This window comes from Rousettus aegyptiacus, unplaced genomic scaffold (assembly GCF_014176215.1).
Source record: "Rousettus aegyptiacus isolate mRouAeg1 unplaced genomic scaffold, mRouAeg1.p scaffold_m13_p_9, whole genome shotgun sequence".
Classification (NCBI taxonomy): domain Eukaryota; kingdom Metazoa; phylum Chordata; class Mammalia; order Chiroptera; family Pteropodidae; genus Rousettus; species Rousettus aegyptiacus.
The window spans coordinates 34,144,797-34,171,015 of NW_023416312.1; the positions used below are offsets into that span (position 1 = coordinate 34,144,797).

General features: G+C 38.0%; 1 protein-coding gene and 1 pseudogene across 5 annotated transcripts in view; one reads left to right on the forward strand and one right to left on the reverse strand.

Annotated features, from left to right (window-relative positions):
* The window catches only part of PHF8 (PHD finger protein 8), a 92,553-nt gene that overhangs the window by 45,752 nt on the left and 20,582 nt on the right, over positions 1-26,219 (reverse strand). For 2 of the 5 annotated variants that reach the window (XM_016137327.2, XM_036226664.1), the window contains exons 3-14: positions 23,027-23,112; positions 22,534-22,642; positions 20,067-20,227; positions 19,312-19,453; positions 17,717-17,903; positions 15,738-15,900; positions 8,246-8,333; positions 7,776-7,882; positions 6,513-6,658; positions 3,654-3,743; positions 1,512-1,814; positions 648-751 (exon numbers count right to left, since the gene is read on the reverse strand). In XM_016137327.2, the coding sequence (XP_015992813.1) occupies positions 648-751; positions 1,512-1,814; positions 3,654-3,743; positions 6,513-6,658; positions 7,776-7,882; positions 8,246-8,333; positions 15,738-15,900; positions 17,717-17,903; positions 19,312-19,453; positions 20,067-20,227; positions 22,534-22,642; positions 23,027-23,112 (1,686 nt within the window). The remainder of the gene's footprint in view (positions 1-647; positions 752-1,511; positions 1,815-3,653; positions 3,744-6,512; positions 6,659-7,775; positions 7,883-8,245; positions 8,334-15,737; positions 15,901-17,716; positions 17,904-19,311; positions 19,454-20,066; positions 20,228-22,533; positions 22,643-23,026; positions 23,113-26,219) is intronic. The other 3 variants (XM_016137329.2, XM_036226665.1, XM_036226666.1) reach the window with 3 other exon arrangements.
* LOC118608460 lies at positions 23,532-23,650 on the forward strand (annotated as a pseudogene).

The following is a 26,219-nucleotide window of genomic DNA, read 5'->3' on the forward strand; positions in this document are numbered from 1 at the left end:
AAAAAAGTCTTCATGTTGCTTTTCTACACAAGCCCACATATGTTTTTAAAAAATTAAAATGGAACTATTCCTATATATTATTTTATAAACTGATTTTTTTCACTTTAGAATATATCTTGGACATCTCTGCATGTTAACAGATATTAAACTCATTCATTTTAACTGCTGCATGGTATTTTATTCTATAGATGTACCATAATTTATTTATCCAACCCTTATTGATGAACATGTTTTCAATTACTATTATAAACAATGATGCAGTGAACACTGAATATTTCTCATTACACACCTGTGCAAATATTTCTACAAAGTAAATCCCTAAAAACTGAATAGCAAAGGTACATGAAAACTAATGCTCTTATACCTGGCAGTGGTTCTGACACAGTGACTTGCTGAAATTTCTAAAATTTATACAAGACTTTTCTGAGGATTACCAATTAGAGTCCAGACCTCTCCTCTGCCCATCCACAAACATTTAAATGGCCCTCTGAACTAAGCAATGATACCTGATAATATCTGGGTATTTCCCGAAGCACAATCCCTCCCTGACCCATGTTCCTTTCCCAAGTCCTAGTTCCATGCCTTGTATTAGTGGCATGTTGCCAGTGACAGTCCCAGTATCTTTATGTTCCTTCTCCCCACCTCACCTGCCATTAGACATCAATAAGGCCAGCGGGCTCTCATTCCCATCAAGGTCCAAGTCTGGCGAGTCATCATCTGAGTCATTCAAGCAGGTACCAGTGATGTTGAACTGCAGAAGGAGGAGGCTCAGTTGTCACCTGTCTGGGACTCCCATGTGAATCAGGATAGCCAGTTCCCTTTGGATTCACTGGTTGAGTTCACTGTCAAAACCATCTGAACCAAGCGAGGTCTTCTGCTATATTGTCCCACAACCCCACCCCAAATGATCGTAGGAACAGGAGGTTGAGAATGCATGGCTAGCTCAGGGGGAATCTATTAATCTTATAAAAACATGTTCCCTAAAAAGAGGGGGGAACATCTTCACATGCCCATGAAGGGTACCACGATCTTGAAGCAAGGTAGAGCCCTGGAGGAGGGCTTTTCTCAAGAACCTGTTCAAGACTCCAATCTGACACTCATATAACATGTTCTCAAATGTCATTCACATCCCAGCATTTCAAGAGTCAGTTCGTGTCATCTTTTCTGAGAAGAGCTCCTGACCATTCCCCCTAGATAGAATCATCCCCCTCTGTGTCTCAGGGTCCCACACACCCTTGATTGTGGCATCCACAACACTTCATTGCACTCATTTGTTTTTATGCCTACCTTTCTCACTAGCCTGTCGGCCTCTTGGGGGTTACATCTACAGCACCTATCACAGTGCCCAGCATAGACAAGGTCTCAATAAATGCCTGTTAAATGAGTGGGACTGGTAGCCAAACAACAGGGGCCCTAAAGGAGGTGGGAGAACCGGATAGCCTGTACTTCTGATACCCTGCTCTTCCAAGGGACCCAAAAGGGTTGAGCTGAACCCATGGGCCAGCACCCACCTTTGCTTTCTGGGAAGAGCCTGTCTTCAGTGCCTGATGATTGTATATGTCCATGAGATTATAGCTCAATTGGCCAGCAGGCCCCAAGGCTGAGCTCTCCTTGCCCTTTCGCTCTGCTTTCTTGAAGAGTTCCTTGGGCTTCAGGCCTTTCTTCTTTGAACCACTTTTGGAGGGCAGTGACAGCCTGGACATGGATACTGAAGTGGAATGGGCTGGCCTGGTTAAGGGAATGGAGCCAGCTGGGAAGATCCTCTGCAGCCCAAAGATATTGCTCGTCTTCCCAACGTTCTGTTGGAAGATATCCTACAAGAGTATTAGTACATGAGGGAGTTAGAGCTTACTCAAGGGTTCTCTCTCTAAGAGCAGAGGTCTGTTCATGGCACTGGCAGTACTGCCATGTAAGTGGCTTACAGATGCTCCATATATGCACACCCTAGTTTTTGCACAATGAATCATCAAAAATTCACTGGGTGGCATTTCTTTACCCAGCCACTGACGAGTAAGGAGAAGACGAGCAGAGGAAAAACCCAGCATTACTGTCAAAACTGGAAAGAAAAGATTCCAAGAGCAGCTGACATGAGACAGAAAATAATTCAGTACCAAACTGTGTGGTTCCAACTTTAAGGACTGAAGGATTTGATAGAAGAGAGGTTCTAGACCTAATTCTGCTACTAGCTACCTCTGTGGCCTCAGGTAAGTGATCTGACCACTCTGGAGTTCTGTTTGTTCAGCTGTAAAATTAAAGGATTAGACTGGAAAGGTGGTTTTCAAAGATGCTCTGTGGCTCCTTTGAACTTCTTGGGAGCCCTGGGGACTAGAGGGCGGTGGAAGGCAAACAAGAGGAACAAGTGGAGCTCCAAGCCTCTCACCTTCGTCTTATTCATAGCAGCTATGCTTTGATTGGTTATATGTATATAATGGACTTCCACGTAAAATCTCATTTGAAAATAAAAGGATTCCATTGCTTTAAAATATTTGAAAGCCAATGGACCAGATATGATCTACCTTTAAACCCTCTTCCAACCAGCCCAAAGTTCTATGTATAAAAAATTGGTTTGAGTTGGAAGAGCTGGAAAAAGGGTAGGCCTTTTAACTATAAACCTAAAGGATTCTGACAGATGAGAGTGGAGGAAAATGAGATAGGAGGTGGACAATGTAAGCTATGCTGCAGGCAGTGAAACGTGCTGCAAGTAGTGAGGCTAGAAGTCCAACTTCCTAGTAGCTCACTCTGACTATACCCTTCATCATGGATTTAGTGCTTATATCCTGAATGCTAAATATAACTTTATAGCTTCTGAGCTAAAGGAAAGTTTAAACTTCCTTCAGACCAATTCTCCTCTGGTGCCTCTGCTACTTCACCAGCCCACACTAAGTTCTTTCTTTGCTGCAAAATCTATTAATAACAATAGCTCACATTTATTGAGTACTTACTCTGCCAGGCACTGTGCGAGGGGCTCTTAATCATAACAAAACTCTGAAAAAGTGGTGTTATCCCCACTTTACAGATAACGATACTGAGGCTCTGAAAGGCTTGCAAGTGACAGAGCAGGAAACAGAACCCAAGTTACTCTGAGTCTCTTACCACTACACCTTACTGCCTCGTGGTACATGCCACCTGTTGAAACATGGCTTTGTAATCATCTTCGACCCAGGAGAACTGTCATTTTGTAGAATGCAGAGACTGAGTCAAAATATTAATAACAACAACAACTACCATGACCTCCACCACCCACCACGACGACCCACCATCAGAACTACTGAGCACCTACTGTGTGCCACATATTATACTTAATGCTCAATCTGTATTACCTTATTTAATCCTTTTAACAACCCCTGAGTATAATTATCCTCCCTTTAGAGATGAGGAAACAGAGGCTCAAACAGGCTAACTTTGCCCTCTACTAGATTATGAGTTCTTTGTGGGCAGGCATTTTATTATGCATTCTAAGCACCTAGCCCAATGTGTGGCACACTTGAGGCACCTAATATAATTATTTGAATGAATGAACACATGAATAAATAGGGTCCTTGATAGGGTCTTCCCAATCCTTCCCCTAAGCTCTTATCCAACTACAGAGGCCTGACCTTCCACCTGAGCCTCAAGCCCTTCCCAAACGCCTCCCCTGCTCCCCTGATTCTTACTTCCACCAGGCGGATCTCCCTAGCCAGATCTTTAATGAGCTGAACAGTCCGCACTGTCTCCGGGATCTCATCCTCGTGGTCCGGCAGAGCCTGTCAAACAAAAGGTATGAGGAATAGACCCAACACATAAAGGTACCAAGGCAATTCAATGGAGAAAGGACAGTCTCTTTAATAAATGGTACTGGGCCAATTAGATATCCATACACAAAAAAAAGAACTTTAATCCATATCTTGCAGCATATACACAGACACACACACAAACTCAAAATGCATCACTGAACTACATGTAAATTCTAAAACCATTTAGAAGAAAGCAGAGGAGAAAATCTTTGTGACCTTGGGTTAGGCAAAGATTTCTTAGGACACAAAAAGCAAAATAAGTCAGACAGAAAAAGTTGAGAACCATATGATTTCACTTACATGTGGGATATAAAATTGAAAGCAACAAACAAGATAAACAAAAACTCACAGAGACCACAGTTTAGTGGTTACCAGAGGGAAAAGGGGTAGAGGGGAAGTAAATAAGAATAAAGTGAAGTCAAACATATGGTGACAGAAGGAGATTTGACTTTGGGTGGTGAATACACAATGTAACAGACATATTATTGAATTGTACACTTGAAACCTATATAATTTTATTAACCAATCTCACCCCAATAAATTTAATAATAAAGCATGAACCATAAAAAGAAAAACCCAATAAATTAGACTTGAAAAATAAAAAAACTTCTCTTAGGAAAACATTAAGACAAACCATAGACTTGAAAAAAACATTTGCAAAACATATATCTGATATAGTGTAAGAGGTGTGAGAAGCCCAGTTGAGGGCTTGAGCCACACCCTTCAAAAAGTCAAGGACCTCAGGGAGATACTTGGGGACATCCCAGCCTCTCCACTTATGAGGACAGAACCAGTGCTGAGCACGTAGTGACCCACAGGTTGCTCAACAGCAATTCAAGCAGAGACCTGTTGGTTGCCTTCCTTTTGTTTGCAATCTTTTTTTGAGTCCTCGAAATTTACATGTTTATGTTGACAGATCTCTCAAGCTTTTCCTCTGTGATTTCTTCTACCAGTTTTCACTTCACTTCTGTATCCACAGGATAAAAGTTCCTCAGCATTTACTTTTTGTTTTCCATGGTTTGATTCATTTTTTTCTTTAACTCTTTTAATCTATCTGGAATTTAATTTGGTGGCTGGGCAGGGCTGGGGGCCTAGAATTCATGTGACCCAGCTGAATAACCTTAACAGCTCCCTCCTCCCAACCCAGGGGCTCTGGAAAGGTGAGGGAGCAAGTGCCTCTCATGAAGTTGTCTGCACTTCATAAAAGACTTCCTTCGTAAGTCTTGGGCTCCTTGGAACTGTGTCCTACTCTCCTCCAGCTCCCTCTGGCCACACTGTTTGGGGTCATCCCTTGGTCCCTGGAGCCATCCTGGCCTAGGGCATGAGAGCTTAGGACCCACCCATTTTCCTCTCTTTTGGTGCTCCCGAGAGACAAAGTCACTCTGATGTTTACTACATGTGCGGGGTCAGAGATAAAACTCAAGGCAGCCACACCTGAGGGGTGTAAGGGAACAAAATCACAGGACAAGGTCCAGGTGTAGGTGAGTCTAGGGAGCAAGAGAAGGCACAAAACTAGTAGTCCAAGGATATCTTAGGGGAAGGCTGGCAACAGAAAATGGGGAGAATGCGTAAGTCAAGCCTGCAGTGGGTGAAAGTTCTCCTTAGGCCACTATATACAGGGGAAGATGTCTATAAAGAGTATCAGAAGCATAAGAATACATTGATATTTCTATTTTTTTGAATTTTTTAAAATTAATTAAGAAAATTTCAATTGGGTAGGTAATCCATTCACGTAGTTCAAAAATCAAACAATATAAAAAGATATATATGTACGTATGTATATATATACACATATATATATACACGCATACACACACACATACACATATATATAAAAGGCTCAATATATATCTGTCCCTGCCATCAGCCCCATAAGGCCTCCCCCATAGGTAACCACTTTTATCAGTTTCTTGTATCCCTCCAGATTGTGTCTTCAGGCAAATACAAGCACATACAAATATAATTCTTGTTTTTCCCCTTTTTACAGATAAGGTAGCATACTATACACATGGTTCTACACTTATGCTTAATGAATTCTGGAGATCTTGCCAAATCAGTAGAGAGCTTTTTAATCTCTTTTATAGTATAGCTCTTTAGTATTCAACCGGATAGATAGATATTGATATATTCCTAAAAAGCCACTTTGGCAGTATGTATCTAGAGTTTTACATTTTTTTCATATACTAATTTAATCCAGTAATTGCTCTTCTAGGAATCTATCCTGAAGAAACAATCAAGAAATGAGGGACAGAGACTGATGCAAACAGTCACTGCATAATTTTCTATAACTAACCCCAAATAAATAAATAAAAAGGAAGCAATGATAAACAAGTAATTATGTAAGGCTGGGTACACCCCTGCAAAAGATGTAACTACTAAATGTTTATGAAGAACTTTGGTGACACAGAAAAATTAAGATAAATCAACCAATTCAGATTTTAAAAAAGCGTATGTACGGGTTGACAGAAATTATGTTCTTTAAATGCATATAAGAAAGTCCAGAAGAAAATATACCCAAACATTAATATTAATTCCCTGAGTGTTAAAAATTATAGGTGATGTTTTTCCTTCTTTAAATCTTCTGCATTTTTCTAATTCTCTAGAGAAAGCGTGTATTACTTTTTATAATCAGAAAAAAAGTTTGAAGCATAATCCAAGAAGTCCTAGCCTAGTCCTCCACTCTAATGCCAGGAACCCACAAGCCTCCCTGATCTCTTCCGCCTCCCCAAAACCACCTACCCAAAGCCAGGAAAGGCAGAACTTGAGAGGAGGTAAATAAATTAGCATATTTACTTCTTTCTTTGTCCATGCTCTAAAAGCCAAGTTCAGGGCTTTGCCACCATGAACCAGGTAGGAGGCGGGATGTCTCCTGTTCTCTCGCAAACCTGAAGGGTGAAAGAGGAAGGCAGTGTCAGGGAAACCATAGTGAAGGACTCACTATTTTTTTCAGGCAACCAGAGAAAATGCTCAAAATTCTAAATGCAATGCCAGATCTCAGTTTTTATAACAATATTCATTTAATGAGTACCTACTATGTGCCAGGCATTTGACATATACTATCTCATTTGATCCTTATACCCCACCCTATAAGCTAGGTATCATTATCTTCATTTTATAGTTCAGAAAACTGAGGCTCAGAGAGGCAAAGAGACTCAGCCAAGAGCACACACCTAGTAAAGTGCCAAAGCCAACTGAAACCATGTCTATCTGAATCCAAGGCCTGTGCTCTTCCCATCACACTACTCTGCCTCTTGGGTTCAAAATGCAACACTCAGGAGGAGAACAGGTAATAAGCAGTCAGTCACATATCCTTTTATTGAACACTTAAATGACAGTCTGTCTAGGAAGAAGAATATGGGTTTGAGGTATTAGGTAGGAGACTGTACTCATTGGCCTCTGAGGTTCTTTATAACTTTGAGATATTGATTCCTTCTGGCCAAGTCACCTTGAAGAATCTCAGGTCTGAGCAGACAAGAGGAGACCTGGAAGGTTAGCTTTCACCTGGACTGATACCCAGAACTAACACAACAATGCCAGAATGGTCAAGACTGAGCCTTGTCCCCATGGGAAGCACATCCAGGAAACTCTGAGGCTATCCAGAATGAGTTTCTTATTTTAATTGGTAGGAAATAGGAATAATTTCACTGTGATCCAACTTTCTCGGCCACCTTTGCTAAATTAAAAAGGTAAAATCCATGCTCTACCTTACATTATGCTTAGTAAAAAAGCCAATCACAAAAGAGCACATGTTGTATGATTCCAGTTTTAAAGCTTTCTCGAAATGACAAAATTAGAGATAGAAAACAGATCAGTGGTTTCCAGAAGTTATGGATAGTGCAGTGGGGACAGTGGGTGAGACTCTCATGGGGAGCACTAGGGAGATCTCCGTGGTGATGGACTAGTACTGTATTTTGATTGAAGTAATGATTATGTGTGAACACATGCATGTACACATGTTCAAGGGATCAAAGTAAAAGGGACACTTGGCAAAGGGCTTCATACCTCGAAAGATGTCCAGAATGTGCTTTCCCACATACCAACAGATAGTCTCAAAGTTGGGGAACTTGAAGAGGTCTGCTGTGCTCAGCCGCTTTTCAATCTCATAGGCTCTGGAGAAAGAAGGTACAACAATAACGATAAGAAGGATCCCATTTACTGAGAACCTACTATCATCAGGTATTGTTCTAGATGCTTTATATCCATTATCTCTAATCCTCACAACTACCCTGTATGACCCTACTTTATGGGTTTGGAAACTTGGGCTCAAAGGTTATGTGACTTGCTCAAAGTCACAACTAGTATGTGAAGAAGAGGTATTCATCTTCAGACTGAATATCACCAGGAATTTGTATATCTATTTCTTTCTGATTGTCTTGCCTCCCTCTATGCTGTACTCCTCACTATACAAGAGAACCCAAGGACTCTAGCAGATGAAATGGTTAACTCAGAAACACTATAGCCTCAGGACTCACTTGAGCTGCATTTCAATATTAAGGCTGTGTAAGAAGTTCCCTCCAAAGGCAAGGCAGTCCACAGGAGTCAGCACAGCATGGATCCACCCTGCAGTAACAAGGCAAAATCAGACCTAGAAAAGGATTTTTCTTCTTTTGGACATCTCCATTGCCCACTCAGCTCAAACACAACTCCTTAGAGCAGCCAGCCTGGCTGTGATTCAGAACACTCTAAGTTTCTCTGATTCAGAACATTCTAGGTTCCTCCATTTTTCCAATACCCATCCTAGCCAAGTCTGCCATCATTATAACCCTGAACTGGACCAACTTAAGGGGTTAATAAACTCCTACTTCTCTCCTCTCCACTTCAAAATCTCTCTGTTGTCTTACCCATCCTCTCTCCTCTCTAAAAACATCATCACCTCCTTGCATGACTACCCTTTCTAACTCTGCCCTAGATAAACATAGTTTCTGTGTTGGACAGATCTTGGTTAAAATTCTGCCATTTCCTAGCTAAATATTTACTTATAGGTTGGTTGTGAAACATGCACCTAAGTTAGAACTCTAATCTCCTTGCCTTTAACCCTATATTGCCTTCTGGGACCTTCTGATTTTTCTTCTTAAGTCTCTCTCATATCACCTCCCTTTCTCCATCCGTCCATCCTACCAATGCTTTGGTCGAACTCCTCATTGGCTCTCACCTAGGCTACTTACAACACCCTCCAAACTGACACCTCTACAACAGCAGTTTTCGAGGTGTGCTCCAGAGAATCCTGGGTGTTCCTGAGACTCTTTTAGAGCATATCTGAGGTCAAAACTATGTTCATGAAAATACTAAGATGTCATTTGTCTTTTTCACCCTCATTCTCTCATAGGTGTAGAGTGGAATTTTTCAGGGGGTACATGACGTGATAACACAAATACAGAAGCAGATCTGAGGATCCAGTTGTTTTCTATTAACTCAGACATGAAAAAGATTTGCAAAAATGTAAATGTCAATCTTATCACTAAATTGTGATTTTAAAGTTATTTTTCATAAAAATTGTTACTTACACTAGTATGTAATGAGTTCATTATTGTTATTTCTCAATGGATTAATAAATATTTTTAAAATTTCTGAATTTTAATTTATAACATGGTAAATATTAATAAATACAAATAAAAAACTAACAGCTCTTCTGGGTCCTTAATAATATTTAATAATAAAGGGGTCCTGAGTCCAAAGTATTTGGTTACAAACCACAGCTCTATACCTATCTTCACCTCTGAAATCTATCTTCCACATCCCAACCCAAAAGTGATATATATATATATATATAAAATACAAATCTGCCCATGTCATCCCCTGCTTGAAAGTCTTCAATGAAATGTCCATTTACAGGAGAAAGGATAAACTGCCAGTTACTCATACAATGGAATACTGGAAAGTAAGTAAAATGAATGAACTACAGCTACATTTATCAACATGGATCTTACAATCATAATGTTCAGAGAAAAAAGCAAGTTGAGATGAATACATCCCCAATATGATGATTCCATTTATATAACATTGAAAAATATGTGAAACAATATTATATATTGCTTAATAAGGCAACCTATATAATAAAGGGATAAAAATGCATGAAAATGATAATCATCAACTTCAGAACAATGGCTAGCTCTGAGAGGGAAAAATGGGAATGTAATTGAGGAAAGGTATACAGGAGGCTTCAAATATATTTGGAATATTTTATATTTTTAGGTAAGTTATGAACACATAAATGTTCATTACATTATTCTTTATATCTTTCGGTACATCTGAAATATTTCATTAGAAATTAAATAAAAATGTTAACGGTCCCAGTCACCTCCAGGGTAAGTTTAGCCTGCCTATCTTTTCGGCTTCATCTGCTCTCAGCCCTTGATCATTAGGGTCCAGTATCCATAAACTGCTTCACACAGCTTTGCTTTCTTCGGTTATGCCTTTACCTAGGTTCGAGATGTCTTTCCTGCCTTTCTTTCCTTGGTCAATCCCTACTTACCCTTCAGGTGTTACTCTTCTGAGATTTTTACAAACTTCTAACTAGACTAAATGCTCTTCTCTGTGCTCCCAAAACTTCTGGTAAATACTTCGACTGTGACAATTAGACCATTATAAGGAAATGGCCTATTGACCTTTTGACCCTAGCACCTGGCCCAATGCTGGGGTAGAAAGTAGACAATTCTTATGGAACTCGCCAAAATTAACTCGAAATGGATTAAGGACCTGAATATAAGACCTGAAACAATAAAATGCAGAGAAGAAAACATAGGAACAAAACTCAATAACCTTGAACTTAAAGAGGATTTTAGGAATTTGACCTCAAAGGCAAGGGAAGTAAAAGCTAAAATAAATGAATGAGACTATGTCAAACTAAAAAACTTCTGCTCAGCAAAAGAAACCGTCAACAAGATAAAGAGACAACCATCAGAATGGGAAATATATTTGTAAGCAATGCCTCCAATAAGGGCCTAATATCCAAAATATACAAAGAATTCATACAACTCAATAACAACCAAAAAACCCTCAAATGATCCGATCAAAAGGACCTAAACAGACTCTTCTCCCCAGAGGACATAGAAATGGCCAAAAAATATAAGAAAAGATGCTCAACATCGCTAGCTATTAGGAAAATGCAAATCAGAACCACAATGAAATACATCCCACACTTGATAGAATAGCTGTAAACAACAGGACAAGTAATAACAAATGCTGGAGAGGATGTGGAGAAAAAGGAACCCTCATACACTCACTGTTGGTGGGACTGCAAATTGGTACAGCCACTATGGAAAACAGTATGGAGGTTTCTCAAAACACTAAGAATTGATCTACCATATGATCCAGCAATCCCTCTACCGGGTAATTACCCCAAAGCCTTGAAAACCCATATTCGAAAAGATATTTGCACACCAATATTCACAGCAGCATTATTCACAGTGGCCAGGACATGGAAGCAACCGTAGTGTCCTATGATAGATGATTGGTTAAAGAAGGTGTGGTACATATATACAATGGAATATTACTCAGCCATAAAAAGAGATGAAATAGTGCCATTTGTAACAACATGGATGGACCTTGAAATAATCATGCTAAGCGAAATAAGCCAGACAGAAAAAGTTGAAAATCACATGATATCACTTATATGTGGGATATAAACCTAAAAGCACCAAATGAACAGGATAAACATGGACAGTGGACTAGTGGCTACCAGAGGGTCCCCGGGAAGGGGGAAGGGAAGGGAGACAGGAGGAAAATATTTAAAGCATTTCTTCAATTAAAAAAATAAATTAAAAAATAAATTTTAAAAAATTTTTGTGGAAGTAGATTATACCAGTTTGTGGGAATTTCTACTAAGATGTAAGTTAAACCAACTCCAATCTCTGATAGGGAAATTCAGTTCACCAGTTACTAAATGCTCAATGTAGAAAAGGCATTATGCCAGGGAACAGAACACTATAAAAGAAAAAAGCAGATGGGTAGGGAATTGAAGTGACTTGCATCACCATATATTAAATATTCTACAAAACCAATGTAACCAAATCAATATGATCTTGATATATGAAGAGACAAACAGACCTGTGCAACAGAAAAGAAAATCCAGAATTATACAATATAATGTTAACAAAGATAATAGAATTATATGAAAAGAATATTAAAGAAGTCATCACAAAACTGCTTCAATGAATAATTAATTACAAAGATGCTTGAAACAAAAAAAAGAGAAGCTATAAATAAGAAACAACTGGAAATTTTAGGACTGAAAAATACTATATCTAAAATAAATAACTGATAGACAACAATATGGAAACAATGAGGAAAAGAATCAGTGAACCTGAAGACAGTAAGTACCCAATATGAATGAGAGGAAATAGCCTGACAGAAAAATAACCTCAGGGATCTGAAACTATCTATTTTGTTGGGACTACAACAAAATATGTAATATTCAGATCATCAGAGATCCAGAAAAGAGAAGTTAGAATGTGGGGTGAAAAAGCATTTGAAGAAATAATGGCTAAAGATATAAACCTACATATTCAAGAAGTTCAGTGAACACATACAGTATAAACCCAAAGAAATCCATGCCAAGACACTGTGTGACAGAAGAAAATTTAAATTTGGGTGATGAAAACACAATGAAATATACATATGATGTATTATTGAATTGTACACTTGAAATCTATATGATTTTATTAATCAATGTCACCCCAATACTTATAATAAAAAAGAAAAAGAAAAAAATTGAAAGTAGCAAAAATGATACATATAGAGGAAAAACAATGTGAATAACATTTAAAATCTCGTCAAAAAACCAGGGAAGCAAGAAGGAAGAAGCACAACATTCTTCAAGTACTAAAAGAACTATCAACCCAGAATTCTGTATCCAGCAAAAATATCCTTCAGAAATGAAAGAGAAATCGAGACATCTATAAACAAAGGAAAGCTAAGAGAATCTGTTGTCAGCAGATCTACCCTGAAACTGTAAACAGAGAGAAAATGATAAAATAAGGAATTGTGGAATATTAGGTAGGAAGAAAGAACAGAAGAGTAAAAATACAGGTAAATACAACAGACTTTCCTCCTTCTGGGTATCCTATAAATTATGTTTGACAGTTGAAATAAAAATTAAAACACTATGTGATGTGGTTCTCAGTGTATGCAAAAGAAATTTTAAGACAATTACATTATAAATGGGAAGGGTTTCAACCCTTCCCTCAAACTGGTAAAATGTCAATTAAAATGTCAATACCTGTAGACTGTGATAAAGATTATATATATCCATATAAAAACTTATAAAAAACTGAAGATAAGAATTCATATAGAAATTCAAATAACAGTCTTTGGCGGGGGGGGGGGGGGCAGAAACAGCCAAAGATGGAGGGCTAACACTTCCCAATTTCAAAACTTACTACAAAGGTACAGTAATTGAGATAGTGTGATATTGTCATAGGACAGAAATATGGAACAATAGACTAGAATTCAAAATCTAGAAATAAACCAATACATCTATGGTCATTTGATTTTTTACAAAGGTGTCAAGATAACTCAGTAGGGAAAGAATTGTTTTTTCCAGGGGTTCTGGGAGAACTGGACATCTATATGCCAAAGAATGAAACTGGATCTTGACCTTGCACCATATACAAAAATTAACTTGAAATGGAAGAAAGACCTAAATATAAGAACTAAAACTATAAAACTCTTAGAAGAAAACAAAGGTATAAATCTTTGTGACTTTTAGTTAGGCAATGGTCTCTTAGATATTTCACCAAAAGCACAAATGAACAAAAATAGATAAACTGGACTTTTGTGCTTCATAGGACACCATCAATAAAGTGAAAAGACGCCCCCAGAATGAGAGAAGATATTTGCAAATCATATATCTGATAAAGGTCTAATATTCAAAATATATAAAGAATTCTTACAATTTACAAAAAAAAAAAAAAAAGACAAATTACCAAATTAAAGAATGGGCAAAGGTTTTGAATAGACATTTCTCAAAAAAAAAAAAGATATACAAATATCCAATAAGCACATGGAAAGATGTTCAACATCAATAGTCATGAGAGAAATACAAATTAAAATCTCAATGATATACCACTTCATACCCACTAGGATGGCTATAATCATAAATATAAAAAAGAACAAGTGTTGGGGAGGATGTGGAAAAATTGAGATGCTCATAAATTGCTGGTGGGAATGTAAAATGTTGCAGCTGCTTTAAAAAATAGTTTGGCAGCTCCTCAAGAAGTTAAATAGAGTTATAATATGCCTTAAAAAATCCTCTCTTAGGTATATACCTAAGAGGACTGAAAATATATGTTAACATAACTTGTACATAAATGTTCATAGCAAAATTATTCATAATAGCCAAGAATTGAAAACAATTGAAATGACTACAAAGAAGAATAGATAAACAAAATGTGGTATATCCACAGAGTAGACTATTATTCAGCCATTTAAAGAATGAAGTACTGATACATGCTATAACATGAACCTTGAAAATAATATGTTAAGTGAAAGAAGCTAGACACAAAAGATCACATATTGCATGACTCCGTTTATATGAAATATTCAGAATAGGTAAATCTACATACAAAGAAAAGTACAAAAGTGTTTGACAGGGACTGTGGGGAGATAGGAATGGGGAGTGACTGCTAATGAACACAAGGTTTCTTTTTGAATGATGAAAATTTTCTGGTATTAGAAGTGATGGTTGTACAACCTTGTGACTATTTTATTAAACTAAACAGTACCTTTAGCATGGTTAAGTTTTATGGTATGTGAATTATATCTCAATTTTTAAAGCATATTGTACTAAATGAAAATACCACATATGAAAATATGTGACAGCTAAATCAGTACTGAGGGGAAAATTTTAGCATTAAATGCTTATGTTAGAAAAGAGAGAAAGTCTGAAATCAATGAATCTAATCTCCTATCTCAAGACTGGAAAAAAGAAAGCAAAGTAAACCCAAAGCAAGCAGAGGGAAAAAAGAGTGAAGACAAAGACCGAAATCAATGAAATTAAAAACAGAAAGATAATAGAGAAAATCAATGAAATAAAAAGTGTTTCCTAAAAAGTTCAATAAAATTGACGAACTTCCATTAATAGTAACACAGAATAAGATAAGGCACAAATAATATCAGGAATAAAAAAAAGATCTCACTAGAGAACTAGAAGACATCAAAAGGATAAGAAATACTATGAGTAACTCTACACACAAATTTCACAAATTAGATAAAATTGAACAATTCTTGAGAAGCACAATCACAACTCACCCATAATGAAATAATTTGAATAGCCTAATAAAGTTTAAGGAAAATGAATGCTAATTAAAAGCTTCTCCCAAAGGAAATCTCCAGGGCTGTGAGATTGCACGAGAGAATTCTACTAAATGTTTTGAGAAAATTTAACACTAATTCTGAAATCGAGAAATTAAGAAATCAAGAAAAATTTCAACAAATGGAGAGACATATTGTGTTCATGGAAGACTCAGCATAGTGCAAATGTCAACTTTGCCAAAACTGAGAAAACTAGGGGTACTTTTTCAAACTACACACACTCAGATCCCATCCTGGACCTACAAATTCGTAATTCTAGGGATGAAGCTAGGCATGTCTTGTTTAGAAGAACTCATCCTCACTCCATGTTATTCTGATATATAGCCGACAATGCCAGCTTCCCAGTCATCCTTAGATTCATAGGGCTTAGAGTTCTGTTCTCTATCTGTCTGCCACATTGTCATCAGCCCAGTGCAAAGAAGTCCATCAACCTCTTCCTGGATGTCCCCATGTGCAGTCTCCCCAAGCAATCATGATGCCCACTGGCCACCATGTGAATTTTCTTGAGGTCCAATTCTGAGCCTTCAGCTAATATGAAAGGGATATCCCACATAATCAGATCAACACATTATGAGAAGGGGTTGGCTCTGGTGCCACAGCCTCCATTCTTCTTCCCACCCTCCTTAAACACTCCCAGAGGGGCCCAGGGAAGACCTGTAGGAATGAAAAGTGTCTGTCCTTGCTTCACAGAACACTTGTAGCACTTGTCCACCTGGTCCCCAAAGAACATCTCATCCTGGTTGGAGGAGCTGCTCCAGCACTCGAAGAGAGTCAGGTTGGCATTTGTTGGGCGGATCAGGTAGAAGATCTTCTCACCCTGAAACAAGAGGTTGAAGTGCCAAAAATACCAAGCATTTCCAGAAAAGTCCTCCAGGGGATCTCCAAAAGGATGTTCTCTCTCTCATGCTCCAAGACCATGCAGTATGCCAGAATTCTGCATGGTCTTGGAGCATGAGAGAGAGAATCATTTGTATGTGGATCTGGAAAATTTCAAAAAGTGCTTTTGCACTCTGCACTTTTAAGCTTTTATGATTGACAAAAATAATTTGGAAAGGATATTTCAAACAAAATTGTTCAACTTAGTACCAATGTACACCAAAGGCTCCTATTTTACGATTCAATGACAAATGAAAAATGACCTCTATAGATGAAAAGATCAATAATACTAGCCCTAGGAGAATTGAAGGCCACATTACTGACGAGAAAAAAATTAAATTTGCCTTTAAATGCTGTTTACAGAAAGTGTTCCTTCTTAAGCCTGCAATCAAAGCTAATAAAAGTTTAAAAGTTCAGTAATCGCCCAAAGACTTTTGGAAGATTTTATGTTAGGTGATTATCTGTTAAAAGAATATTTTATTTCCTAATTATGTTTTGACTGGAAAATCACCAGATAGATAATTTGGCAGAAAAGAAATAAAAACCCACTAGCACAAAACTAAACTCAACCCACAGCTTGATTAGTTTAACCAGTATTTCATGATAATAACTTTCAATGTAGAAAAGCAACACTAGAAATATCTATTCTACACCTGGAGAAATTTGAATCAGATCTGTAGATTAATAATATATCAATATTAATTCCTGATTTTGATAACTATGCTGTTTTTAAAAAATACACACTGAATTATTATGAGATAAAGGGACACCATGTCTGCAACTACTCTCAAATGTTTCAGAAAAAAAATATATAAAACCCTCTTCTTATGTTTGCTTTAGAGAAAAAAAGAATATAGTAAAACAGTAACATTTGGGGACTCTGAGTGAAGGGCACATTATTCTTCCCATTATTTTTGTAATTTTTCTATAAAAAATAAATTATTTAAAAATAAAAATGTTAAATCTAACATTTACATAATAGCAACTTCATTTACATGTGACAATTTGTGATAAATCAATGAAAACAACTAGTTCAGGATTGATGATCATTCAGACAAGAGCCATACATAAGATATATAAATTTTCTGCTTCTTTCCTTGGCATTTCTGAAAAGAAAACTAAATAGTATGAACAATGGCGGAAAACCATCAAAATTACCTCAGAAATTTGTTTTCCAGACCTCAAAAATCTTTTATAGTCATTGATAATCAATATGTTAATTAAAAAATTGTAGCAACCACTAAAAGAGAAACTATATATAGGAAGGCTGACATTAAAAAGAACTTCTCGTATATGCTCTGTCTTGATGGTGGTGGCAATTGTATTATGCAACTATATACAACTGACAAAACTCATCAAACTATACACTTAAAACAGACTAATTTCATGGTATATAAATTATACCTCAATAAAGTTGGAGGGAGGGAAAACTTCTCATGTTACCAGGACTTTCTGCAGTAAATATGGACATTTCCATACATAGTGGTATGAGTATAGTTTGGTTCAATTAAGAAGATAACCGCTGGAGAAAAACCATGTGCTATTATTCAAAAATATTTTAAGCATCAAAACTGTAAAGCAGAGACAGTTTATATGGCATATTTACTAGGTACCCAACCCTGATAGAGGAGTTATATGGATATGTCACCCAGATAGAATCCAGGAGGCAGGTAGGCCTCAGTGGCCTGTTTTGTGCTGCCTCCTGAAACAAATAAGTGCAAGGCCTGGCTGCCTCCAGAAGCCACATCCATTCCTACCTTGAGCACATGGTACCAGACTGAGGTGCCGCCAAAGTCAATATGAAAGTCTGTATAGCTATCCCGCACGCTCATGAGGCAATACTTCTGCACATTGGGCCTCTCAAAGATACATTCCTCTGGCCACAAGTTCTCCACCCATGAGAGCTTCCGAACGATTTTGGGTGTCTCCACAAGGTTAGAAAGCCTAGAAAGGAAGGGATGGAGAGCGGATAGTCAGCTGACTGGGAATTGAGATTGAGATCTCAATAAAATGCCCCCCATCCCAGTAAGAGTCAAATAAGACAAAAATTGTTCCTCCATATAATCCCCAAGGACACAAAGGACACTTATTTCTATAAGTCTGGTCAGCATCCTCATTCCACTCAGCTTTAAAAGTCCCAAGTCCCAGCTCCACAGCCTTCCCCAGTCAAGAGCAATCATTTCCTCCACTAAATGCTTATACTCCCCCTTCACCCAAACCTACTCATTTGACACACTTGGTTTATAACATTATTCCCATCTCATATTGTCATCTTTATGAGGAACCATTAGAGAAACCTCCCTGGGCTCAGTTGCAGGTAAAGACATGTTTCTCCCAAACATCTAGTTGTTTATATCCTATGTGAAACCATGAATCTTATAACAATGCATTCCCTTCTTTGTTCTGACCTTCAGGAAATTCAGTGAAAACTCTACAGTCCTTCACTACCAACTATCCAGACATTCATACATACATTTTGCAGATTACCCACCAGACGTATCCTATTTCCCCACCTTTATTTTGCTTTTATTCCAATTTTCTCTTTTTTCTATCTCTGCATCTCTGTAAGCTACTTCAAATAGTCTTTCAAGATGCAGTGAGGTATAAACAAACATAGTTTTTAAAAATGCCTTCAGGTTGTTTAACTTGGCATGTTAAAACCACCAGTAAGGGTTTCAATATTGTACTATAGTTATTCTAAGATATTGCCATTGAGGGAAACTAGCTGAAGGATACACAGACCTCCCTGTACATTCTTTGCAACTTCCTGTGAATCTATAATTATGTTAAAAATTAAAAGTCAAAGAAGTAAACAATCAGGAAGCTTCCTAAATGCAAAAAGATATGTTATGATTTTGGTGGCTCTCCCACAGTTCTGAATACAGAGAAAACTACATATATCTATTAAGTGCATGAGTCTAGATAGAATCATTTAAAGATTATAAGCTTTTTTCCTTTTTTCAAATCTAAGAAACCTTATCCTTAGAGAAACTACATGGGAGTAGTTTTAGTAAATCTATTTCCAGGGACAGAGGACCCATCCTGGGAGTTAAATAAGTGAATACCACATTCTAAATAGCAGCATAAGGTCTAAGAAAGCTGTCCTAGCCTTGAAGGAGATAAAAATTAATTTACATAGCTACTGTATAATCTATCCAATGCTAGAAACTGTAGAGGAGAAATAAGATTTCGCTGTTATAATATGAGCAGCTACCTTAGAAAACTATAAACCAGCTCCCCATCCCAAAGGACGAAACCACGAGAAAGAAGGGAAAGGAACACTAACATCCACTCAGTATATCCCAAGTTCCAGGCATTTATCAGACTTTTTACTCACCCCTGACCGTCCTACCTGGTATCGGAGAATTCCAAACTAATGACATTGAGGACTTTCTCCCTCTTCCCGCTGTAATAATATTTCACAAAATCACCGAGCTTCATCTTGCAGTCAGCCTGGCGGGTCACATCAATCACATCGATCTCTTTCTCAGAGCCTGGAATAAAGAGAATGGGCTCTGTAACAAGTGGTCTCAGGGACCGGGGAAGAGTCTCTCATCCCCTCATCAGTCCCTAGAATAGCCTTAAACGCAAAACCTCTCCCCTCAGACATTGTATTTATATGTACATGTTTGGCAGGTGGGGGTAGGAATCCTTCACGTTCTCCTTAGACCTATGTGCCAGGTCCAGGTCTGCTAGGGCAACAGAACTGCCTGAACACAGCCTCAGTCACAGTACAGTTCATCTACCTGGGCCCTACTTCACTTCTCTTCCTATCCCCCAAAACTCATATCTAGAGGACTACTGACATTTGAGGGCAAAAGTCAAAGGTTTTCTCATCTCAACAAAGGACAGAGAGACCACCACGATCTCTGGAATGCCCCAAGTAATAAATGGAGCTCGGTCTGGGATTTTGTGGTATATTAGGAAGAAAAGAGAAGACGAGGATTTTGTTTCTAGCTTTGCTAAAGAATGACTCTGGGCAAGGCACTACCCCTCAGATTCCCAAGATGGCAAGAAAAAAAATGCAAAAGGTAGACTAGAGAGAAAGGGTCACAGGTCTTGATGGGAGTGAACAATATCACAGTTAAGAGGGTCTGTGTTACTTACCAACATAATGCTCCACATCTCTCACAGTGAATGATGGTGAGGGTAATGTCATTCCCAATCCATCCTTCTTCAAGACTAGGATGGGCACACTGAAGCTATTCTCTTCCAGGAATTCCACGGTCAGTTGACTTCCAGTGGGCTTCAGAATCACTTCATCTGAGCTATGGGACACACAAGAGAAAGCCTGAGCCCCAAAGGCCCTGCCACTGAAAACCTCACTGGATGCTGCCACTCATCCAAGGTGTACAGTCTTCCTGAAGGTATCTAAGATGTGCCAGGGAAGAAAGGACCTATCCAAGGTAAGTAGCCAGATCTCTAGAAGAGGTGAGGAGATTAATCCAGCATCCTGTCAATAGAATGCTCTTCTCTGGATGACAAAGGAAGAAATCTGTCAACAGCCTGCCCAGGGAGAAAAGAAGAAAAGACATATCTGACAAGTTTAGCTGATTTACTCTAACCCAGAGCAGCATTCATTACCTCTTTTAAAATATTGTCAAATAAAGAGAAAAGATTGATGAAAAAAGACAAAAATAATTTTTACAATCACTTTCTCAGCACACATACTGAGTTAACTAGAAGAACAGGACTTTCTTTTTTATAAAAATCACGCTGGAGAAAAGATGGACTACTTGACAAGTTGCTTTAGGACAAACATCTGGAAGGATGTCTATTTACTGTTTATATAACTATAGACAGATCAAAGATTAAATAAGAAAACATAAAGCCATAGAGTAGAAGAAAAAATATGGGAGAAACAAGGCCAAGTACTCATAAAAAATAGTAAGAAATTTACATAAAAATTAAAATTTTCTGCAAGGAAAGTTATAAATTAGTAAGAAATAGGGAGTGGCTCCATAGTGTAGGGGTTAGCATGTCTGCTTTACACACAGAAGGTCCTGGGTTCGTGCCCCAGGTGGAGCCACGGACCATACCCTGGGTGTGCCAGGCCCCGGGTGTGTGCTGTGAGCACGTGGGAGGAGACACCCCGCCTTCAGAGATCCAGTTCTTAAGGGGAGATGGCAACATCCATAGGTCAGGGGTGTAAGTGGGGCAGGGGGGAAATTAAAGAGAGGGGAACAAAAAGCAATAGGCAGTAACCCAACAGAAAAATTGTCCAACATAAGCATATAGTTAACAGAGAAAGAAATAAGGGTGACTTAGAAATATGCAAAAATATATGAGCCTCCTTCATAATTAAAACATGTAAGTGGAAACATTTTATTTGTATCTTATCAGAAAGGCAAAAAAATGTTTGATAATAAACAGTGTTAGCCAGGATATAGGGAAATAGACACTCTCATACATTGTCTAGTGAGAGTATGAAATGGTATAGCCACTTTGGAAATAACTTGGTAAAATTTATAAACATTTTTAAAGCAAATACTCTTTCACCTAGCAATTTATTTTTAGGTAGTAAATCTACACATATACTCACCCACATATGTAAAAATTTAGATACAAAGACATTCACTGCAGCATTTTTTTTTCTAATAGCAAAATACTAGAATCAATTTAAATGCTTATCAATAGAGGATTGGTTAAATAAATTATACATTCATACAATGGAATACTAAACATTCATTAAAAAGAATGAAAAACATCTGTAATGTGCTGCTATCAATGATTTCCAAGATGTATAATTTAGGTTTAAAAAAAGCAAGATGCAGAACCATATAGTGTTTCTACTTGTATTTTTTTTAAAAGAGAGACACACGCACATGCTATATAAGCAAAAATTATTTATGAAAGTGTGCACAAGAAATTGGTTCACTTTGGAGAAGATAACTGAGGGGTTTGAGGTAGAAGGGAGATTTGCTGCCTTTAAATAAACAAATAAAACAAAAAACATTAAGTAGAAGAAATATTTATAATTCTAAACCCTTCAATTACAGGAAAGCTAAAAATGATCAAATGAATTAAAAGTGAAGCAAAGAGAGTGCTTCATTCATTAATTTTTCTAACTCATTATTTCTGCTCAATTGAAGTAACTTATTTTTAATAAGCCCGTCTTAATTTTTTAAAAAAGAAAAACGTTTTCTTGATTGTAAAAGAAATATAACCACTCAAAATTTTTTTTTTATTTTATAAAAGAGTTTCTTCTTCTCTACAATGAGAGAATTAAACTTTCTAACCTTTAAGACTACTAGTTGTAGCAATACTTGGGTGCATGTAAATATCCTCTCCTGACTTAGGTGAAAACTGCCTCCCACAAGTTTCACCTCTACCAAAAGTTTCTATAAGTGGACCTTAATGTACTCTGCAAATTGAATGAAATACTAGCAATGTTTCTCAAAAACTGACTAAACAGAAGATCCCTCCCCAAAGGGAACTCGCAGAGCCCTGCAAACATCCCCGAATGGGGAAAGCACCTAATGTAATGGGACAGCCAGTAGAAAGCTGGGAAGAGATGAGTCCCAGCTTCCCAGAGCCCTGTTGTTCGCCAGCCCTTGGGGTAGGGGTAACTTACCTGTCAAAGGTCCGATTCCGGAGTTCTCGAATGAATGCAGGGCTTCCAGTCTTCACTGGCTTCCCCTTGTGTGTATCATGCCCTTTTGAAGATACACGGCGTTTTTTCACTAAGCCAGAAAAAGACATGAAGCCATGAGTCAGAATGGCCATGCGCTATGGTTCCAAGAGCAAAGGCCTCAGCAGATCCTGCTTCCCTTCCAATCTAACATGCTCTTGGAAATCTGGGGTCAATGGAGCCCTCACAGACTCAGGAAAGTTCTTGGTGAGGATAGGTGATTCCTCTGGGGAATCCCTAGGAAGGAAGGGAGGTGAAGCTCTACACTTCTGCTCTCTCAGTGGGGTAGCCACTGGCCTGCGGGCCTACGCAGGCTTCTATTTCCCAAGGGAGATCAATCTGAAGCACCCAGGCAAAGGCAATCTCCCTTCCAAGTTTCCTTTGCTTTGTCTCTCCTCTGGCCCATCTTCTCTTGGAAACCCTAAGATGTACTCACTAATGGAAGGTCCATGTAAGACTTCACAGTTGGGGCAGTGATAGAGGTCAATGTCAGCAGCCTTCTCCTCTTCGACACCAACACAACTAGAAAAGAGAAAAACAGTCAAGGTTCATGGAAATTTTATTTTTCATAAGGTCTAGAACTCTGCTGTCCAGTATACAGGGCTATTTACATGTCGATTAATTCAAATTCAGTAAAATCTAAATGCAGTTCCTCTATCACACTACCTATATTTCAAGTGTTCAGTAGCCATATGTGGCTAGGGGTTACCATACTGGGCAGATTATTAAACATTTTCATCCATGTGAAAAGTTCTATTAGACCACACTAATCTAAAACAATAATGACAGAGCTAAAAATGTGCAGACAGTAAAATTTGATTGTGACTCAAAATGGTTAAAGCTGAAAGAAACTGTAGAGCGGTGTTGTCCAATAGAAATATAATGTGAGCCAAACAGGCAATTTTAAATGTTCTAGTAGCTACATTCAAAAGGTAAAAAGGGTGTATGGTCATGCCACCCTGAACAAGCCCGATCCTGTCTGATCTTGGAAGCTAAGCAAGGTTGGGCCTGGTTAGTACTTGGATTGGAGACCACTTAGGAAGACCAGGTGCTATAGGCGTAAAAAATAAAAAATAAGGGATTGTAAGCTGACAAGGTCCTTGCAATCTGTGAGGTCAACCAAGGGTTGCCTCGCCTAAAAATAAATAAATAAAAGGTAAAAAGGAACAGGTGAAATTAATTTTAATATTTTATTTGACCAATATGTCCAAAATATTATTTCAACATTGAATCAAAACTTTTAAACTTTATTGAGCTATTTTTATTAAATGAAAAGGACTAAAAGATTTTATAGTCAACATTGGTTCTGAGTGAAAGATTACAGGTGCTCATTTTTCTCTTATTATATTTTCTACAATGAACATTTACTTATTTCATATTGTAATGTCTAAAAATATTTTTTTAATTTTGAAAATTTGAGTTTGCATGTATAGGAGGTGGAAATCTCACAAAATTAAACCTTTCCTCACCAAAGAAATCATCAGCAACCCTCCAAATAACTTCTGACTAAGATCAAACTCCTCCAATCTTTTGGTTAGCCATACACAGCAGGGAGAATAAAAATAGGGCGTAGCTACAACTGATTCAGCCAAGATCATGCTCATAAACTGACTTCCTGGGATCAAGATCCCATCACTTTCCAGACTGCTAATCCTAATGCCTGTAAATACGCTGCATATCAATAAACTGGGGATATCATCATCAACTTGGTAGGATTTTTTTAAAGGCTCAGATAATGTATATAAAGTCCCTAGCACAGTGAGTATGGAGTCTGGTACACAGTAAATAGTAAGTAATAGCTAATAATAGTTTTTCACCCAGTCTAGACCTCACCCTTTAATTTACCTGCCTCAACCATCTTTAAATACGTTCCCCAGATCTTGTAGCATTAACTCACTTCCCTGGACTACATGCTTTCTGACTCATACCCCTGCTACCTCTGGGCACTGCTCAAAAAGGAACCCCTCTGGTAATCTTTCTCCAGAACTTTCATCCTACATGGCTATGTGCTTTCTCTACCCCCAACATCCACTGCTCATCAACTTTATCAACTTTTTTGTTGTACCCCCAGCAACCCAATTCCTTGGTAAACAAATCTCTCTATATTCACATTCCCTTCCTCACCTTCCTGGCTTAACTGAACACAGCTTCTCTTATGAGAAAACCATTTTCTCTATGCCAGTGCCACTCAAAGTATGGTCCATGTGGTAGTTGAGATAGTACAGAAAGAGTAAGCAACCAAAAACTTTAATGGCAATTTGGCTGAGTAATTTTATGTCCGTTGAAAGAAATAATACAAAATTGAAGCTTGTTTTTTTGTAGAGCTTTTTTGTTCATACCATTTTTCTAGTAATTCATTTTTTATTTTTCAAAAGGAGTGGATTGGAATTGAAAAAAATCTAAAAAGCTCTGTGCTAAAGCCCTGTCAGGTAGAAGCTGTACATTCTCCTAGACCATTACAACTCAGGGCTGGGCTAGGGGTAGACATCCTCCTCATTCTTCAGTGAGACTTTGAGATCATCTCTCCTTTACCCTTATATAAAATCTCCTCCTTCTCTGAGTTTCCTGTTATCCAGCCATACTGCTTCCTACTCCTCTTCACTATCTGCTCCTTATCTCCCCAACATACACCCTTCACTCATTTAAAAACCTACTCACCAATTCCTCTCCAGCCAACTTCTGCCAACATCCCATGTGACATTTCTATCAATGTAGAAGCCTGACATCGTGGCCTTTTAGCTCTTTGATCTTCTAATCTTCAGAGACTGCTGCCTCCATACCCATTTCAGCTACCAACCCCCAGACCTGGTCAACACTTGCAGTTGCTCTACATAAGAAATGTGAAATTCATACATCAAACTTTCTGACCACCAGTATATCCATCCAGCTATCATTCATTATACCTGTTGTCCTCAGAATCCTGTGATCCTACTTTTGACCTATTCACCTATTCTTAACTCTATCCTTCTTCCCTATCTTGAATTCCAGCATTCCTCACTTCAACCATTGTATTACAGATATCCTCAACTCATTTGCCCCACTGCCTTTTCATTACCTCCACATGCAAATCCCAACCCTGGCTCAATCCAACTACATAACAATGGACCACTGAACATGGCTGAAGAAAAATCATCCACTGGGTTGATGCTACAATAAATTCATTGTCCAAAATATCTGAGTCACAGAAGCCAATACAATATTGAAGGAGAACAAAGTTGGAAGACTGATGCTACCTGACTTCAAGACTTACTATACAGCTACAATAATCACGAAAGCATGGCGTTAGAAGAAGAAACAAACAGATCAATGGAAGAAAACTGAGAGCCTAGAAATAGACCCAAATAAATATAGTCACCTGATTTTTGACAGAGGAGCAAAGGTAATATAATGGAGCAAAGACAGTCTTTTTGGCAAATGCTGCTGGAACAACTGTCACCCACATGCAAATAAATGACCCTGCCTCCTATTCCTTAGGATAAAACGAAGTAATCAGATGGAAACTATCTCAACTTGCTACACAGAATCTACGTCCTTCTGCACACATCCTTTCCTACTTTTACAACAAAAGAACTATCCTTCCTTCTTTCTAAGTTGGCTTTTCCACATAGGTCGCATCCTTTTTTTCCCCT